Raw genomic sequence first — 20,012 nt, 5'->3', positions numbered from 1 at the left:
TCTGACATGCAGGATGCTTCTGCAGGATTAACCTAATACCAGAGTCCCTAGTCTAGTTTGACCTTCTGTGAGCCCTGGAACATTGCCTGAGAAAATTTAGGAAGCTAGGTATTTGCAGATTATTCTTTCAGTATTTTAGTGATTGACACAGTCCAAGTACAGACATGGTTTTGCTACTCATATTCCAAGTATTAGAAAGAAAAATTCTTCATTAGCACAGTCTCTCACTTTTGTTAAGAAGGCTAATTCTGAAAAGATTTCACAGCATGATAACCAAGTTTAAACAAGGCTTCTGTAGTGTCTGCTAATGCTGGCTATTACACAGGCAGCACTGTAGCACCCTAAAGACTTGCTATTCTTTACCTTGTAGTAAACCTCAAAATACCTTATCTCAAATATGTTTTTATATGGGGTAATGAACATTCATTCAGTTATCTTCAGTCATCTGAGGGAGGTGAGGGAAGAAGACAAGGAATGCAGACTACTGAAAACACAATTCCTATTTATATGGGCAAATCTGCTCTACAGTCTTGCATATATGAAACAAACTGTGGTTTACTTCATAATTATAGAAATTAAAAAACAAAAACTTCAGAAGTAATTGGAGGACGTTTCCTTACTTCACGTAAAGACAAAAGTAATGATCATATAGACCTATGTAATTTTTTTTTTTTTTTTAACCAAGCTAAAATTTAACTGAGATTCCTTAGTAATCCCAGACAATGTAATAGGGATACATTTGTGACATGCCCTGTCTGTTGAAATTTTCCTGTATTGTTATCTACAGCCTTCTCCATTTTGGTCAAAATATATCTGTTGTTACTTTTTATGATAATGAAAACCAAGTTCCATCACTATTGTAAGTCACCAGCAGGCATTCTTCCTTAGGAACATATGACAGTGGATCCAAATCACACTACACAAGTGATACAAATAACTTCAAATACAGTACTTTATTCCTCAGTGTTTACAGCTCTTAACAAAAGTGTCTCTCAAATCCTGAAAAAAACCCCCAACCTATTTTTCAATTCTTGATCAAACAAAACAATATTCAGGTAGATATTCACTAAGTGTGAATAAACACAAACATATACATGAAAAATCTTTTACTTACAACAGAATTTTTGAAAATACTTTTTTTCAAGACAAACATAGAAAATTTGAGAAGAGGTTTAAATCAATTATTTTTACGGTATTATTGCATCTTTTGATAAAGTAAAAGCATACATTCTGACAACAGAGGGCAGAAAAGGATACCTCTATGAAATGTGGTGGTGCTTACTTTAGTTTTCAACTACTGGCTTCACATTTTGGAATTATTTAAGAAAAAATGAAATGGCCAGATCAAACAACACAATCTCCAACCTATTTAAATTTCCATCTTTTACATAGTTTACATAAATATAAGTGAAATATGATATTGTAATAGTTTAAGTGTTAGAATTACATGTGGGCACATTTCTAAATGAAGTAAACCATCAAGTGAACCAGCCCTGTCCTGCTTGCTATGAACAGGGTAAACTGACAAGTGTAAAAGTACCAAGGCACATCCACATACACAGTTACAACAGTTCAACTAAACCAGTGCAACTTCACATCTTAAGACTGATGAAATCGTTATGCATAGATAAGCCATTTGATTTTCCTAGCATATTTCCTCAGCGAAGCTAAATGCCTGACTGCTGTTTGGAAACCACTTGTAGCAAAAAATAACACTGAGATGAGCAAACAGAATTTTATATTTAGGCTTTGGTTGTTAAAAACTATTCTTTCCATTCCTTTACTGACCCAACACTTCACCTCCAAGGCCAGCACTCTCACTTGGTACGTCACCAATTTGTGAGCTATTCCAGAGCATTAGGCAAAAACCAAGCTCAAAAGCAAGGAAACCAGTACTATGCTCCTGTGTGACCCGTGAGGGTCTCTCCATAATGACTGCAGAGGCTGACGACTGCTTAGGCCAGAAAGGGGTATAGAAAAAAAGGGCACAGGAACTATATTGCTAGCAGTTGGGTGAAGTTCAGCCATTATTTCAAGAGTTCACATTGAAGCTAACGTGTTCAAGCAAGGAAAACTCCTGCCCTTTTGTGCTAGGCACCTGCTGGGACACTAAGGTATGGGTAAGGCTGTATCTATCACATCACAAGTAGCATTCTCAAGCAGACTGTGATCAGAGAGGAAGTAACAGGAGAGAAACTTCTAAAGTTTATCATCTGGATTAAAATTTCATATGAAAAGGTTGGTGGTGGCTAATTAATAAAATCTGACACAGGCTTTTGAAAGAGATAGTAATTTGATTTTGAACAGAGCTTTACATTCATGCATAAAGCTGCCTATGAAACAGGACACGATGCACGTGTTCCTGAAGGCAAAATAACATCTTTAAAACAATGCCAAATGGGGACACCAATAGGAAATCTGTGCAGAACGAACTCGTAACTGTGGAACATAAAATCAAAATCAAATCCTAGAGTTCAATCTGCAGTTAAGCCTACAGCTCCACACTCCCAAGTGCTTCAAGGTTTCTGTGCTATGCAACCAACAGACACGCCCAGGTTTATCAGATGCCTTCCCAAATCTTCTGTAGTAGCCTGACCCTGATAAAATACTGTTGTGAGTATATACTTGGGAATCACCTCCCTGTTCCACCTCTGTACTATGGCCTCACAGCAGGGGAGGCGATCTAAAAGACACTGGACAACAGAAACTGTCTTCAACCAACAGCTCTAAATTTAATGCTTGTCTACATGTATTTACAGCCATAATTGTAGGAAAGCTAACTCCTTCTAGGCTACCACTGCCTGTGAAGGAGAAGGCACCCATGCAATATCAAGACAGAGTTTCTTTTAGGTTATCAGACCAATTGGTTGGCAGAGTAAGAGAGAGAGAAGTCACTGAGGAAGGGCAACTGCTGTATGAAATGTCTTGTTAGCTGAGCAGTTGGCTATTCCCAAACATAGAGCAAGCGGGGAAGAAATGGTATGTTCTTTCTCAAGAAGCTCAGCTTATTTGACCTTTATGTCTCAAGGCTGATTCAGAAGGAATACATAAATGAACTCTTACTAGACATGATGGCTGCAGAAGTTTTTTGCCCAATCTGATCTTAAAATGTATTTATGGAACACCAATAAAATGGAAAACAGGTAAAATGAAAATAGACACTATCAAAACTTACCATGATTCTGAGCTTACAGTACATGCTGTGACCTTCACATAGTCTCTGATATATTTATGAACACACAAAACAACCTGCTTTTATTAGTTTCTGTAGAGTATTAATTCAGAGTGTTACTTTTATGTGACGTTCTGAAAGAATAAGAAACCTAATTGAACAATTTTGACCAAAACCTTAAGGATTTTAACATCTGACATTAAAAATCGTTTACACATCCCACATGAAAACTACATGAAGAGAAAAAGGCTGAAAGCAGCATTCTAGAGTCTCTTAAAAGTGTTTCCATCTGGTTCTTAGGCCTATTTTGGTTTTTCTACACAACATTTTGGAGCAGAGGAGTGGACATGCAACATGCAATAATTAGACAGGCCTGAACATTAAATAATATATTTTTTGTTTGTTTAGAAAGGGGTTTATTCAGTTTTCTGAGGCTTATTTTAAATAAAATGACATATTAAAAAACACCATATGAGCAGTACGAAAAAAAAGAACTTTAGTCATCACATTTTAGTATAAAAGTTCTGGTCAGTTAACTAAAAGAATTCAATGACAACATCAGTTGGTCTAATGCAATGATTCATATGGTCATACTTAATTCTAACCTAAACCCAAGTTAACATATCTAAATTCCTGACACCAGTAAACACCACCACTATATTTTGCCAGTTACTCTGTTAATATTTACAGTATTTTAGTATCTTCGGTATCCCCCCCCTCCTCTTCCACCATATGGATCACCATAGCCTCCCCTGCCACCATAACCTCCCCTGCCACCATAATCTCCCCTGCCACCATAATCTCCCCTGCCACCTTGGAAGCCACCTCCACCTCTTCCACCACCTCTGAAACCCCCACCTCCAAAACCACCACCTCCTCCTCCTCCTCCTCCTCTACCCCCTCCACCCCCCCAGTTGCCTCTTCCACCCCCACCCCCACCTCCCCAGCCACCCCTTCCACCACCTTCTTGTCTTTTTTGCCAAGGAGGCATTTCGGGAGGAGGTGGTTCAATCTCTGTTGGTCTGCCTCCACGGTCAGGTACTCTCCCCATGAGAACCTATACAGAAAAATAGGTCATTTTTAGTTTAAGAAAAATAGTAATAACTTGAAGGGACACAGGGTTCTTCTCCTATGGACAAAGACATGCTGCCTGCTCTTTAGAGGAAGTAAGGTCCCCTCGGTGTGGAGCTTGACAGAAGAATCCCTATTTCCTGTCCTTGTAACTTGCCACAACACAACAGAACGCTGAAAGTGATCCCATTTTCCACCTGTAAAATTGAAATAACTGCAACTAGCTAGCTCATGTTACTTTTGTGAAATCTTTATGAAGAAAACCACACGCATGTGAAGTATCAGTATTACGATAAGCAGTATACATGATTCATATATAATACATATGAAAATATAAATATATATTCATATAGAAAAGACTCCTTAAGATGCAGCTCTTCTACTTAAATTTCAAAGTTAAAGTTCAAACCTAATCAGCTGGCAGAAAACATAAACTGGCAAACTGACATGCAACTCTAAAAGGAATGCCACTTTGTCTTAGATTAGAAACTACTAACACTCAGTAGAGAGCTGGAACAGACAAAATACATAACATGCTGCAGTAACACTTTCAACAACAACAAAAAAAAAGGGATCTTGACTTTGGTGGATATTACTCAGTGTACAAAAACGGGAGACTGTACTGGACAAAGTTACACAAAACATCAAGTTGAAGAACAAAGAGGTATCCAAATAGGCCTTTTTGTCGTTGTTTTCGTATTTCCTAAACTCTCTGTGTGATGAATGTTAACATACTCTGGTCAGTCTCAAGCGCTCCAATTAAAGTCCTCTCAAGGAAAAAAAGAAAAACCAAACAACTTTCTCTGAGATCCTACAATAATTAAGAAATTTCATAATCTTTGGGATCAAAACACATTAAAGGGTATCTAAATGATGCACAAAACTTTTTAAAAATCTGTAAATAAAGGATTAATAAAGCCAGGCTTAAGTCACCATTTGAATGGTGAAACTAGCTTCACTACTTGCAAGCTTCAGCTTTTATCATACATAAGAAAGCAGTACAATATTGATTACTGTAGCCAAACCAAGTAATTTTACTTTGCAGCAAAATGACACTTCCACAGAAACTTTTGTGATTTTAATATACTGATAAACTAAAGATGCTAGTTTACAAACTGAACAATGTAATCCTGGCAAGAGGTAGCCCAGGAACTGACACCAGAAAGACTGACATGTATCCTTAACTTGACGTGTGCAGTTCCACTGAACTCGAGGTCATTTACACACACGTGCGTGTGCACGCATGCACACACATACACCCCCCACCACTGTTCCTTCTCATCTAGACTGCTGTTTCATCCTGTTGCATGACTGTATAATGAAGCTGCTGCAATGTTTACTGGAATGCTGCAAACCTTCCTTTCTTGAAGCACCAGGTATTTTGCAAAAAGAAATGAAAGTATTAAGAAAAGAGTGTAATTCTGGAATTACTTTTGATAGGTCTGTAAACTCCCCTGTCCTTTTATCACATCCCAGAAAGAAAAAGTATACCTTGTTGATTGCACAGACTGTATTTTCCCGTGTTGATCCACTACTTGTTCTTATGATCTTTGATAAATCTTCCCGAGCAGCAAGAAGGTGAGCTAATGTAATAGTTGACTTTGGAGATAACGCATAGCGCTTCGGCTGATAGATTCGTGCTATGTCATCTGTTTTTACCTAAATGATAAAATCAAACACAACTTAATTGCTGGGCATAAAACACACACACACACACACACTTACTGTAAACCATGTATTGGTCTCAGTTTCAGCTTGAGCACAGGGTGTAATGTCTGAACCTCTGGGTTATCTTACAAAATATAGTGCCAGTTGTTACCAATTCTCTTCAAATTGATGGAGCTATTAAACATAATCAGCAGCATTTTTTGTACAATTGATGCTGAAACTTAGCACCGTTAGAAAAGAAACTCTCCTATCCATTGGCATCAAACAGATTCTTTGATGTTTTCCAACATATCTAAAACCTAAGAGTCCATACTGCTCTCTCAAGAATTTTACACAGCCATATTCAATAGATCACTTCTAAATGTGGTGAAAACAGAACAGCTTGAAAGTAAGGTCAATTTGTGGAAAAAAAATTAAACTGTATCAATGCAGCAAAACACTTGTGCAAGCCATGAAAAAGTGAGACTGAGAAGGGGAGAAAATAAGATTTTTTCCAAACACACTTCGATGTTTCATTTGTTTAACAAAAAAGAAAAATAAATACACTTTCTGGGAACATCCAGAATGATCTTCAGAGTGAAAAAAAAAATTTGATCTTGGATGGACCAGACATCAGGTGCTGTTCCTTTACATGATTGTTTTGCTAGGCAATTACTACACCATTTATGGATCCATTTCAGTCTGCAAACTTACCCCTCTTGGGGACTGAACAAGTTAAAAAAAGAACAACCAACAAAAACAAACCACAAAAAATATCACACCACCAAAAGCAGAAAAAGGTATCAATACCTATTTAATGGTGGGAAAAAAAGGCAAGCTAACAAATGAATAAAATAGGACAACAATTTGCCTCTTGGCTTAAAAAAAAATTTAAAATCTAAATTATATCAATGCCAAAACATTTTCAATCCCCAAAACCTTCTTAGAGAATATATTATATATATTATATATAGAGAGAATATATTATAAACAAATATTACTACAAGAGAAATAAGGAAAAAAGATTAAAAATCATATGTAATTTTGAATTAACATGTAACCTTGTTATTTCTGTAACTACATACTATTTCACATCAACAGTCTTCATAAGTACCATCTTACTACTTCATCATCATTAAAAATCTCTTTATTCTATTGTGAAAGTGCATTCATTGTTTTTCATGTTGTTTGAATGGAATAATACCAAGTGACTTAAAATTTTAGTCTGTTTCAGTTAGTCATCAGTGAACATCAACTACATTTTAGAAGCATACTTTAAATTTGAAAATATGTAGCTTTATTGGTACAGCTATCAGGAAGTTATACACATAGGGACATCTTCTGGCTTCTGTGAGCTAAATGCCTTCTCCTTTTCCTTTCTTGCAGCATAAAAGCATTCACAACCACTGCAGAAATTAAATAGTGAGCCATTCCAAAGCAGCACAGCAGCATCCAGACTCACGTCTTCCAGTGATACTTGAGCTTCACAAAACTGATTCTGTCTGCATGTGTCAAGGACAAATTGTGACACCAGAAAGACTTGTAACAATCCATACTTTCAGCAAGCTTTCAAAGTTTTAAGACTTATCCATCTTAAGCTTTCTACACAAACCTTTGGAAGCAAATCTTGTAGTTCATGAGCAAAACCATCTGCCTCCAGCTAGTACACATGTATATTCATCAAATTACAAACTTTTTGTATCTTATCTCGCTACTCTCTTGGATAGAAACAATATATATTTCTAGCTCAGAAATATCAGACTGGTTATGACTATTTTTTAACATACAGCTAGGAAATAGTACAAATGAAACGATCACATTTAAAATGATACCAGCAGAGAAAATCCAGGAGTGGTTTTGAATTTTTAGTCACTTGAAGGATTACAAGTAATTGTGTGCTTTTCTCATACAAGCTGCTAATCAAATAACCTGTTCAACTGTCCATCTGTTTATTCAGTAACTTTGAATCCAAGATAGGTAGCAGTCACTGTAATCTCACTGACTTTATGGGCAGTCACTCTTTGCACCCAACCTACGTTAAGGCCCAGTGTTTGTCTTCCTCTGGCATCTGCATGAGAAATGCTGAGGTCCCCTCCTAGTTTACTTGATCAGGGGGGTGTGGGTATAGGAAAGAAAAAGGGGAGATGTGAACTTATTAAATTGAGAAACCCCAACAGAGAATGCTAGAATTTATAATTGTAAAAGCTATAAACAGTCACAAAGGATGGACTGTGCCATCTAATCCTTCCACCTCCTCAATATCTAGGACTTGGATGTTACAACACGGGATGAGAAATTGGTTGGAAAAAAGACAACAGTAATGGAAGTGTATTTACACGGTATGTATATTCGGTACAAAGACCTGGAGAATTGTAGCAGACTCCCACCTACAGGAAGCAAAAAATACAGCAAGCTTACCTTTGCTCTATCAGACCAGCCAAAAGACTGTACTGTCACATCTAGCCTCTTCATTAACATACGTCGACGACATTCGTACTCGCTGCGAAGAGCATCATTAATTTTTTCCAATCTTTCCTGGAGTGTTACAATAAAAAAGCCAAACATTCAAATCTATAAAGTTATAGAAGTCAATTTAAAGTTAACCCCATTCAGCAACTAAGATGTCTATCCGCAGGTGCCCACTATAAACTACATACAATTAGGGGTGCATCTGTGTAGTGCTACAGTAGTATGTATATTGAAAATATTTTGAAAGTTAGTAAATGGATGAATCAACACAAAGTCTGTTTTACAATATAATTCTAGAAGTATCTGGTTAGCATTATTAATATTTAGCAATAGAATTTTAGTGTTAATATTTAACAATAGAGTAGTGACTGTAAGATGGACAAAGTTAGATGAAGCCGTATGCATTAATTTGACCATCCTGTTAAATACAGAAAAGAAATGGAGAGGGTTTTTTTACCACTTGGTCAGAATTCAGAGGTTTTGTTAGCAGTGATTTCCCCACATGGTTATTTTGAACTTTTGAGAGAATGTCCTTTATCTGAAACAAAACACAGACTTCTCAGAACACAAGTGATATTTACATTTATTTCAGCAAAATTTGCTGCCATCACTATTTGTTACTCGTAAGATCAAATATAGCACATTTGTTTTGGCAGACTCATAAAAATAGATATGCATCTTCTGGCTTATCATCTGTTACAAAAAGAAGATTTCCTGAATACTTGCACTACATGATTGACCTCTATACAAAAATATTTTATGGCACACCACTTCTCCTCCCAGTTATAATAGAACAATATCTATATGGCAAATTTATCAAGTGCTTATAGGCAGTAGGACTAGTTAAACTACTCATTGTACTTATTATTAAGTGTTGTAACTACAACTAAGGAAATGTAACAACTGGAAGCTAGGAGTTCTGTTACCAAATGCTAGACTTGTCTACAAAAATCTGGTGATGGGTGCTAGTGAGAAAGGCAGGAGATGCAATAGGTATGCGGTCATTCTGTCTCACTAATTTTCTTCTAATCTTATGATTGGTTCCATTTAACATTACGTTTAAGACTCCAAACTCATGTGAGTCTGCATTCACTCCAAATCAGCCTTGCTCATACTTCTTCCATTAGTTTTTGCCCTCAATAATCGGGAATGAAGTATGCTCTTTCTGCCTTCCAAACTCCACTGCATTCTCCTCTCTCATTACAAGAAACCTCTACCTCCTCTCCTTGAAGGAAATTCCTTTGGCACAGCTCTTCTAAAACTATTATCATGAATGTGCACAACACTCGTACATAACTATCCAGCCAACTGATTTTTCAGCTGAAGTAGACTGCATGCATATTATTGTTCCTGCCAAGTTTTGCATACAGTCTGATGGGGAGAAGAACTACACCTTAATTTGCTTTTGTAAATAATTATGGGGAACCAAGTCAAACAAGACTAAAACTAGAGTTCATTTTCTTTTACATATCACAAGGAAGGACTGATGTAGTGCATGATCTACAGTAAAACCTGTAGCTGAGGACAGCCATTAGATACATTTGCAAGGATTGTAAGACTTCATGTAGGCACACAGGGATTTACATTACATTTATCATAAAGGTATGGTTCAAAGCTCACTCTTCCAGTATTATGTTAGTTCATCTTGTCAGAGTTCTGAGCTCTACATATTATAGAAATATCATCTCCAGTGATCACTATGAAAAAAACTCTAGGAGACAGAAATCAAATTCTAGAGCAGCTAGTTAATTGATTAAAGAAAGCTACTTGAAAAGGATACTTGATAAATCAACTCTCACATTTCAGGGTTTTCGTAATTATCTCCTTTTCCTTTTTTTTGCATATACCAAGGAAAGAATCTGATCTCAAATGTTGCCCGAAAACCCAAGGTGCGTATTTTGTTCTTTTTACATCACCTTTGGGCAGCGCTGTGGCAAGTCAAAAACATAATACCCCCACAAAAAGTTTGAAGTAAAAAATACTGTGCAGTGAGCAAATTATGGGAAAACAGTGTTTTGACGCCAGCAGAAACGACAGCCTAGTAGTATCTGAAAAGTGGCCATCTAGTTACTGTAATATACCCTGCTATTATACTCCATCCATATCAAAAAAGAGGTTACAATAAGGGGTGAAGTTCAGTTTCATGTACCCTACTGATCCCTACACTCCTCTTCTCTGCTACTTCTTGCTCCTTTGCAACCTTTATTTTCTTTGCAAAAAGCCCTCCAGGGTTGTCTGATGTGTCTGTCTTCTAAATGTAGCTAACTTGTTTTGGTTTTAGTGAGGCATGTACATGATGCCTCTTATAATCTACTTCAAAATTCAAATGTACCTAAGCACAAACTATGCTTGAATTTAAATAAATGTCTGAAGAATCAAAAACTAAAGTTAATAATCAACAACATAATAACATCAGCATGACAGCAAGAGATGAAGAAATCAGTAATTAGTATAGAAGAAGGAATAAACAGCAGATTAATTAAAAATTCTATTAGGCAAGAGGTGTCTATCCATATACCATTAAGGTCGGAAATATAACCTCAAAGGTTCTAATGAGCTGAAAGGAAGAGAGTCTATCAAAATGAGACTGGCTGCTGGAAAAAAAACAACACAACAAAATCAAAACAAATCCTCAATGTGATTTACAGCTATAGAGTGAAAGAAAATCTGGAAACCAGTGGTGCTGAACACTATCTAGAGATTAGAATTATTGCAAGTTTGCAGCTGCAAGGGCAGCCAAGAGGTAAATACAACACTGGGCTCCACATAAAAAAGCCATACATTCTGCCATCACAAGTTGATGACAATTAAAAGACCTAACCCAGCACTGCATGCTCCTGATATCCATAAACTGAAAAATGAAAGGAAGTTTAGAGAGAACAGTTAAGGAAGAGAATCTGTGAAAATCAGAACTAGAAGAAACAAGAGCAGCTAAATGAAACAATCCTTTATTGACTGGGAAACTGCCCTCAGATTTCTGCAACCTTTTCTTTCCAAGTTAAAGAGAATATCTATGTAATTTTATCCAGTGACAGGTTTATTAACCAAGTCACATTTAAGGAGGAATCTTTTCACTGATGAACTGGTCTATGTTCATGTTTGTGACACACTGTAAAGTCATACCCAGATTACTGAATCTCTCCGTTACTCCCTCACTCCCATCAGCAGGACTCTGAGGGTATATCCTACAACTATAATGGTGAAATTAGCTTAGCTGCCTTACAGTTGCAGAATACATCATCCAACCTTGACTGATGACAGGGCTATGAGCACAAGAGCTTTAACATACACCTGTCTGCCAGTAGACAAGAATACAACTGATGTGAGAATCTATGCTATAACCCACATTCCTAAACATGACAGTTGGCCTAGATTAAGAAGGATAAGCAGGAATTTAAAAAACCCACCACCGCCACCAAAACCCAGAAAGAAGTCTGTATGTGTAAGTGGGAACAATACCAAAAGCAGTGCCCAGATAAAACAGCAGTGAAAACATACTCATAGAAACGTAAAACAAATTGTAACAGCCAAATCATCCTAGAGTTCTCACACACTCAGCTGCAAAAACCAAACCAATTACTTGAAAGCTAAATGGAGATGAATATACTCGACTATTCGACATACTGTGTAATAAATGACCTTGGTAACACTAAATATTTATGGGATTGCTTGGGAAGTTCACACACTCTAAAAATAGTTTAAAAACAAAGCAGTTATTGGATTCGTTTGAGACAAAAATATTGACTTCAAAATCTGTTGTACAAAAATATACAGTTATTCTACTGTTACCAAATAAAGCATATTTTTATGTATTGAACATGACATTTCTCATCTGTTTTCTAAGTCTATACTCCTTAAAAAATAATTTAGCTCACATTTCACTACCATGTTCCATGTATTTATTAATTATCTTTACCCTCTGTCAAAATAGAGCAATGATTTTTATGTTTAACACCATTTGCACAGATAAACATCATATATGCCTGCACCTCCAGGGTTTCTAAAATTTTGAAAAAAAACTGACCTGGAGAGAGGTGTTATTTTATTAATTTAAGTTAAACTATCACACTTTAAGGAAAGAACATTGTCTTAATTAGTCATAAGGTATACTGCACAATTGCAGAAAGATCACCTAAAACCTTAAGCACAAAATATTTTTAACCCATCCTCTGTCTCTCTTCCGTTTACCTGCAGATCATTTTAATTTCAATATTTATCTAACTTTAAAGACATTTTTGTTTGACCTTTACGTCTGGTGAACAGGACAACTGTTTTCATCTTGTTCCCCGCAACTACATTGATACTTTATGTACAGGCACCATCATGTCTGTAAAACTGTTAAACATTACCAGTTAAAAGCAACACATTAACTTGAATATGAATAAATTCTAGGAAGTATTCCCAAATATTTTTAAAGATTTTCTTCTCATATTTCACTTAAATGTTATTTTAGTTTAGTTTTGATTTAATTTCTTTGGTAACCCTTTATAGTTTCTTTTCATTCTCGACTATTAGTGGACTATTTTTCACATATTAGAAAACAAATAGTGTGGGCAAAAAAAATTTAGAAGTCTTTCAAATAATATCATATTAAGAAGTCTTTCAAATAAACAGTATTAGAATGTCACTTTGTAATTAGGCTTGAAATGTACACTATCTTGACTGGAAAAAAGCCAGATATGAGGATGAGTTACAAGGCACAACACTGGCATAAACTTTTCTGAATCTTTCATCAATGTTAATTTAGAATTTATGGGGGTTTTGGTACTGAATTTCAGAATGCCTCCCAGAGTTACCCTTTGTAACTTTACAAGGGAACAGCATCTTAAAAAAACAAAAAATTACTGTTAGTTTTTCAGTGCTATACAGTAAAATAAAATATATTTAGTGGTAGGAGGCTGTAATACTGTCAATTCATCTCTCAAATTTTCTATGTATGTTGATAACCACTATTCCAATTTATTACAGGAAATGCAAATTTAAAAGGTACTTTCTACGATTGCGTATTCAAAGTTTGAGCTACTATAAAACTCATAGTTTGAATGAAGAAAGCAATCCTGATTTTATACTAGTCTTTTAAATAAACTGAAAAACTATTAAAAACAATCAATGTTCTAACACTCCATACCAAAATACAATGTGTGATCTGTCCCTTTGGCAGATTGCTGCTGCACAGCCAAACTATTCTCAGAACTATTCCCACAGCTACTGACAATGCTGAAGATGCTAGACAGAGACAAAGAGTAGACATGTTGAAATGCTGTAGATACATTTGCAAATTCAATAAAAATACTAGATTGGTATGTAAGTTTCTATTACAAATTATATAGTGTAATACTAAAAATCAACAGTGCAATTTTACACAGAACCTAAGTAAATCAGAAACAACAAAGTATCTGGAAAAAGAAATTGATCATTTCAAGTGAGTTTTTGTGAGAATCTAAAAAAAAGTTACAAATGGCACTCTGAAAAAAATGTTTACAAAGCCCATGAATTCCAGTTGGTGGTATCACCGTTTCAACGCAGTTACATCTACAGATGTAGGTATCTAACTTTGTTCTGTATCAAAATAACTCTGAACCTGTCCTATGTTAAAGTAAGGGATGAAGGACAAGGAAACATATAGTAGAAATTCTACAAAATCTCCTGGCAGGTAGGAAAAAAAAATCCTTTGTTTGTAAGGGATGAAACATGCAGAGAACAAATTACACTATTAATTTGGAGTCACAGAAGATGAATGAACTAGTTCATCTGTACTGAAGTGAGTATAAGTGGTGTAACCATTGTGGAATTCACAGACCTGAAAACCATCACAAAATAGCCCAGGCAGTATTATTAAAAAAAAAACAAAAAACAAAAAAACCAAACAAGATTAAAAAAGGCAACACGCCTTGAAGATTCTGCTCATTTTAGTACTTAGAAAGCCTGTGATTCTATCTGAAAGGAAACCTTGGACTTTCCAAAAGGTGGCAGGTACCAGGAGTCTAGTAATTCAGAGAAAACTTTCTAGACTCTATGTGCGTGTGAAGGAACTGGCCCACCAGCTCTGGTCTTGCTGTCCTGCAATTGCCAAACTACAGTCCTACCCCTTTAACATGGGATGAAACTAAATCTGTAACCAAGTAGTGAAGCAAGGAAGTCTGCAAGGAAGGCCACTGCCCATGGCTGCAGCCTACAAACCCACATGGGTGTAAATACAGCTAACACACACGGAGGGCGATCAACAGTACTCGGCAAGTTTCAATCAATCAGTTATTAGCTGGAACTCTGACATTTAATCCTCAGAAAACAGTGCTAGAATTGTTTCTTCATCCTTCCAAAAATATTTAATGGAAAGACTGGATATAAAGATTTTGTTAGAACTAAATAGATCAAGCACAGTTAGTAGTGCAGGAATAGGCATTTTCACCATCACCTGGATGCTGCTTTTTATAAATTAATTTATTAAAGGTTTCATCTTGTCACACTAAAGATGTACAGATGTAAGAAAAATCATGCAAGTAACAGGTCCTCTCCCCAAAACCTCAAAATGTTCAACTGCCCACTGGCCAATGAGAATAAGAGAAGGAAGAAGGAAAAAAGAAGCATAATCATGTATAAACTCAGACTCAGCAACAGAGAGAGATTCATTCCATGTATCTCCCATAATTCTTAAAGGGGATCAGTCACCCACTCTCTCCCCAAATACTAGGGAGAAATAAAGAGCACAACTTTTAGCTGCCTGACAGAGAAAATAAATTCCACTCCAAGAGCCTATTTATATTCTGCAGTGAGAAAGTCAGATTAAGGATCACATCAGTGAAACAAGCTAGAAAGTGGTGGGACACAACTGAAAGAACTATCCTATTGAATAAGGTTTAAGTTGACTTATTCACTGGCTATTGGTAATTCAGGCATTTTCATCCTCTTCTGCAACTAAGGAAATGGCACTAACAAATGAATACTTGCAATTAAGTCATAAATCAAAAAGCAAAAAATTAAGTTTTGGATATTAAATTTAAATAGATGTCAGAAATGACAAGTACATAAATGCACAATCAGTTGTTATTACCCAAAGTCTTCTGCTTGCTGCAGCACATTTGAATGGGTAACAGGAAAACCATGTTACTTCAACTCGTACCTTAAATTTGCGCGGCAAAGTATGCCTCATCAGATACATTGCATTCTCAGGGAAATGCTGAAATACTTCACCTCATAACAAAAACAGTTTAACTTAAACACTAAGCTGGCTTTCAGAATAAAAATTCCTTCGCACTTGTCAGATAGGGCTTTTATGGATTAGACTGTTGGGCCCTTAACTCTAAGATAAACACTTACAGAGATAATGCCTGCAGTTTAACAATAGAGAGAACACATGAAAGCCCATACCTTTTGTTCCACATTGGTTAACAAGGGAGGAATATCAGAAGACGAGGAGTTTGGCAGGCCGAGTGCATCGCAAATAGCTTGCACTTCCTGATAAATTTCATTGTGCTTTTCCAAATGAGAGCCTTTAATTTGCTTGCTGTGCAGTATCTTTAAAGCCTGAAGTTCTGTACTTAGAAATACTAGAGAGAAAAGTGTCATAATGGCAGATTTAGAGACACTTGAATATTTCTGCATCCACATTCTCATATGCAAATACAATATATACATCTATAACAAGACCATGATAAAAGGCAGACTCTTTCTCAGTTCCCTCCTGGACAGGTCAGTATCAGTTTCCCATTCTTTATCTGAACTAACTCTCACCTGACTTCCTATCGTCAGTCTACACATCATATTTAACTGCTTAACCCACTTCTACCACCAGACCCCTACTTCCTTGGCTAGTTTCGTATTATCACACTGGTTCCTGCTGCTACTCCTTTGTCCAAGTCCAGCTTAAACCTAGACTTTGCTTCTCTCAATCCTGCTTTCAGCACTTTCAAATCACGTAGCATTTTCTTTTAAGCTTCCCAGAAACCTCTCAGAAACATGGGAAGCAAGGTCTCGGTTTCAGCTGAGCTGGAACTGGATCAAGAGAGGGATCAGGAGGCTTCAGTAGGTTGAATCATACTTCACAAAGTAATTTTAGTTTCTACTAAAATAGTTTTTTCATAGTTTTCTATTTCCCACTTCTGCAAAAGTGATCTGATGCATGCTTAGCTAGGTTGTAATGGTTGTACACATATACTTCAATACACATAAATAAATATTTAATGTAAATTGTACATAACGATACAGCATGCACATAAAATACTGTATTATAAATGGGAAAAATGGTTATAACTTACAGAGGAGTTTAAGACAATCTTCTTTCTCTCTTAATCTGTCCTTGATGTCTCCAGATATAAGTGAAGAATACGGACAAGCCATTTCTCTCAGAAAGCCACTAATCTCAAGCTGTAAACTCTCTATATCTTTATCACCTATGGGAATAAATAAATACAAAGCTAATGGCATTTAACGGAAACATCAAACTGTAATCTAATTTTCTTAACTTATACATTTAAATTGCAGGTTTCAATACCCCAAAGATTTACCACCTACTACCCTAGTAACACTTTCTTTGTTCTCAAAGTCCTACATACAAGCAGACAAGCCTTGTAATAGCTACAGCAATATTGTACTCATGTGTTGAACAAGAAAGTGATGCTACAGCAGCAGCCTTTGAAGACATGAATGCAAATGAAGATCACAAGAAAGTGAACAGCTTATGTCAGAAAACAGTGTATCAATGTAACTAATTTTCTGATGAACAAGTTATAGGAGTCATAAGCCCATTATTTTCAATGGTTGTTTTTAGTTTCACTACTTTTTTGTGAAAACATAAGCGATATAAAGTCTCATCCAAGTTCCAGCACCCAACAGAAAGATCCAGTTAGCGCTAACAAGCAACTTCTGTATCTACAGACAGTGCTGAATGGAACACTGCATTGGACCAACCACCTGAAAATACCAGGCACTGTAATTTAAGCCATCAAAATATGATTACATATAACAACCACTTATACGATGTATGAATGTACTTTTCATATTTATGCAGATCTAAAAAAACCCCAAAGCACCTTTTTTTTCCCCTTTGAAAGATTCAAGAGTTGCATACATGCAAATATCAGCCTCGGTTTGGCTACCTTTCAGCTACCTTCTGAACTTCAACACTGTAATTTCACTACTAGGTGAACAACATGGGCCTAAATCTACTGAACAAATACTAAATTGCTTTAATAAATTAACATTCGTATACCATCTGTTGAAGTGATGCTTTCTTCCATATTACAAAGTGACTTTATTTGGGAACATAACCAAACGCAAAGCTCAAAAAATTCTGGTGAAGACAATCCATTTTCTGCTGCTTTGTTCAGGGCTTCCTCCTCCAACAGGGGACCCGTGTAACTGCATAGAGAGATAAACATTAGTGATAAGAAGCAAGTTTAACATAAAATGTACACATTTTTAAATCATCTCACTATAAGCCGGATGGAAAGAAATTAATCTTTGCAAGTTACTTTTGCCGAGGAATAAGTCACACGTTTTTTAAACACACCAAAAAAAGAGCGGTAACTTATAAACAAAATGGTTTGTCAGAAAACGGGAGGCAAGCATGTTCACGTATCCCACGTGTATGTGAAAACAGAGTTTCATGTCTTCATGCACGCTAAACAGACAAGAATAGAAGTATCAGCCCAAGTGGTTAGTCAAGCAACAACCCACTGCCCTGCAGCACGGGCAATAAGATAACTGAAAATTAAACTAATTGCACACCGCGTCCGCTCAGCTGCATCCGAAGCCCTCCGCGGGAGGCCGGCAGGGCTGAAGGAACCGGGCGGGGGGCCCGGCCGGCGGCAGAGCCTGACCCGCCCGCGGAGCTGCTGCCCCGCCACCCGGGCGAGGCAGGAGGCCCAGGCCCAGCCCCGGCCGCCGCCGGGCCTCCCCCGCCACCCGCCGGAACGCGGGGCCGGTCCCTCCGCCGCCCCCCGCCTCGGCCGCCGCCGCCGCGCTCCCGCTCCGCTCCCCTCCGCCTCCGGCCCGGCCTCCCGCCGGCGGCCAAGGGGCCCCGCTCCGCGCACGGCCGGGCGGCGCGGCGGCGGCGGGCTCCCCTCTGCCCCTCGCCCCGCGAAGAGGGAGCCGCTGCCCGATTACCCCAAGGCCTCCAGCGCGTCCAAGATGTCGCACTCCATCTTCGCGCCGGGCGCCAGCTCCCTCATGCCGGCACCGCGGCTCGCCGCCGCCGCCCGCCGCGCCGCGCTGTGCCCTCCTCAAACCGGCCCTCCGCAACCTGCGCCCGCCGCTGCGTTCCGCTGCCGCCGCAGGCCCCGGGGCCCGGCGGGAGGCCCCGGCGGGAGGCCCCGGGCTGCCCCCGCCCCGTCTGCCGGCGGCTGCCTCCGCCGCTCGGAGGGGCTGCGGGGCCGCCCCCCTGGCACCGCGCCGCACGTAGCTGGAGATGCCGGCCCTTGCTTTCCGCCCTTGCCGAGGAGCGTCCGAGCTCTCTCACCCCTCCCGGCGGGGCTTGTCTCCTGGCCCCACGGCTGTCCCCGCTGCCCTGCTCGCGATTCGGCCCCACACCGCTGCCCGCCGCAGTCGGCTCGGCCATCGCCGACCCCCCTCCCTCAGGTACCAGCCACCTGCAGAAGCACAGGGCCGGGAGAGACCGCGGCCGCCCTCTCGGCCTCCGGACGTGGCTCCTGCCTGGGGAGCCAGCTCCGCCACCCACAGACCCGTACAGCCGGCCCCACGCCTCGTCTGGGACGTGGTTAAAAAAAGCAGGTTTTTAGGCCTGGACCTCTGCAGCGTTGCTGGGATCGCTCTGTGATTTCGAACTGTGAAATTCTGACCACGACTGCAGCGCGCCCGTCGCCCTGGTTTTCCACTCTGGGGGTGCAGGCCTAGCGGGGACCAGCTCCCGGAGCCCGCCTGAACTTAAAATCCAGGCTGTTTGTGATATTTTTAATGAATTGCGGAGGGAGGCTGCGATAGGTGGGTTGCGTTGTACTGGTACCGGCTGCGAGCGTGACCAAGCCTGAGCTCCTGCCTGAGGAATGCGGGGTTTCCAGCTGGATGTGGCCGCTGTGAGGAAGGCCTTGGAAGCGGCATACAGCTCTGTAGCCTGTGAGGGATTGTGGACTGCATGTAATAGAGTGGGGTGACCCGCTGTGTCTCCCTGAGCGCATCACTTTTCAGCCCTATGACCTGCAGGGATGTCCAGTTTCAGTACTATTAGACCTATTCATCGGGAAACTGGAAGGCACGTCTCCCAAAACCTGTGACTTTGATCTTTGATTTTCTTTTGTCTGCTTTTTTGAGATGTCTGGGTTCTCATTTCCAAGCTTTTCTTAGCAAAAGCAATGTTGAGAGAGAGACATAAACTACCACCAGCTTTTTTTGTCTTTTTGGTCCCAAACTATCCGTCTTTTAATGCTCACTCACAGCCACTTCTGGTGAAGCTTTCCTCAAATTCCCGCTAAAACAGTATTGCTACATTACCTCCTCAGAGTTTTTCATTTCATCTAGCTCAGCCATAGACTCTTATCCTTCCTATTAACTAGAAGGAAAAGTCTGCTTTTTTTTTTTTTTTTTACCAGTGTTGTCTCATATGGACCTTCAGAAAATCCAGTGCCTGAATCTGTGATGAAGACCTGTAAAGGTGTGCAATCAGATTGAAGTAATTACAACACAGATATTCTTAATAAGT

General features: G+C 38.9%; 1 protein-coding gene across 1 annotated transcript; it reads right to left on the bottom strand.

Annotated features, from left to right (window-relative positions):
- Positions 1-934: 934 nt before the first annotated feature.
- Positions 935-18,778, bottom strand: FAM98B (family with sequence similarity 98 member B). Its single transcript, XM_075030381.1, has 8 exons — positions 18,464-18,778; positions 17,568-17,716; positions 16,615-16,749; positions 15,728-15,906; positions 8,817-8,897; positions 8,309-8,425; positions 5,735-5,902; positions 935-4,229 (listed from the first exon to the last, which is right to left on the bottom strand). The coding sequence occupies exons 1-8, from the start codon at positions 18,526-18,528 to the stop codon at positions 3,867-3,869; spliced, it is 1,257 nt and encodes a 418-aa protein (XP_074886482.1). The 5' UTR covers positions 18,529-18,778; the 3' UTR covers positions 935-3,866.
- Between the last annotated feature and the right edge of the window lie 1,234 nt (positions 18,779-20,012).

Source organism: Buteo buteo, chromosome 6 (assembly GCF_964188355.1).
Source record: "Buteo buteo chromosome 6, bButBut1.hap1.1, whole genome shotgun sequence".
In the NCBI taxonomy this organism is placed as follows: domain Eukaryota; kingdom Metazoa; phylum Chordata; class Aves; order Accipitriformes; family Accipitridae; genus Buteo; species Buteo buteo.
This window is presented reverse-complemented; position numbering and strand designations above follow the sequence as displayed.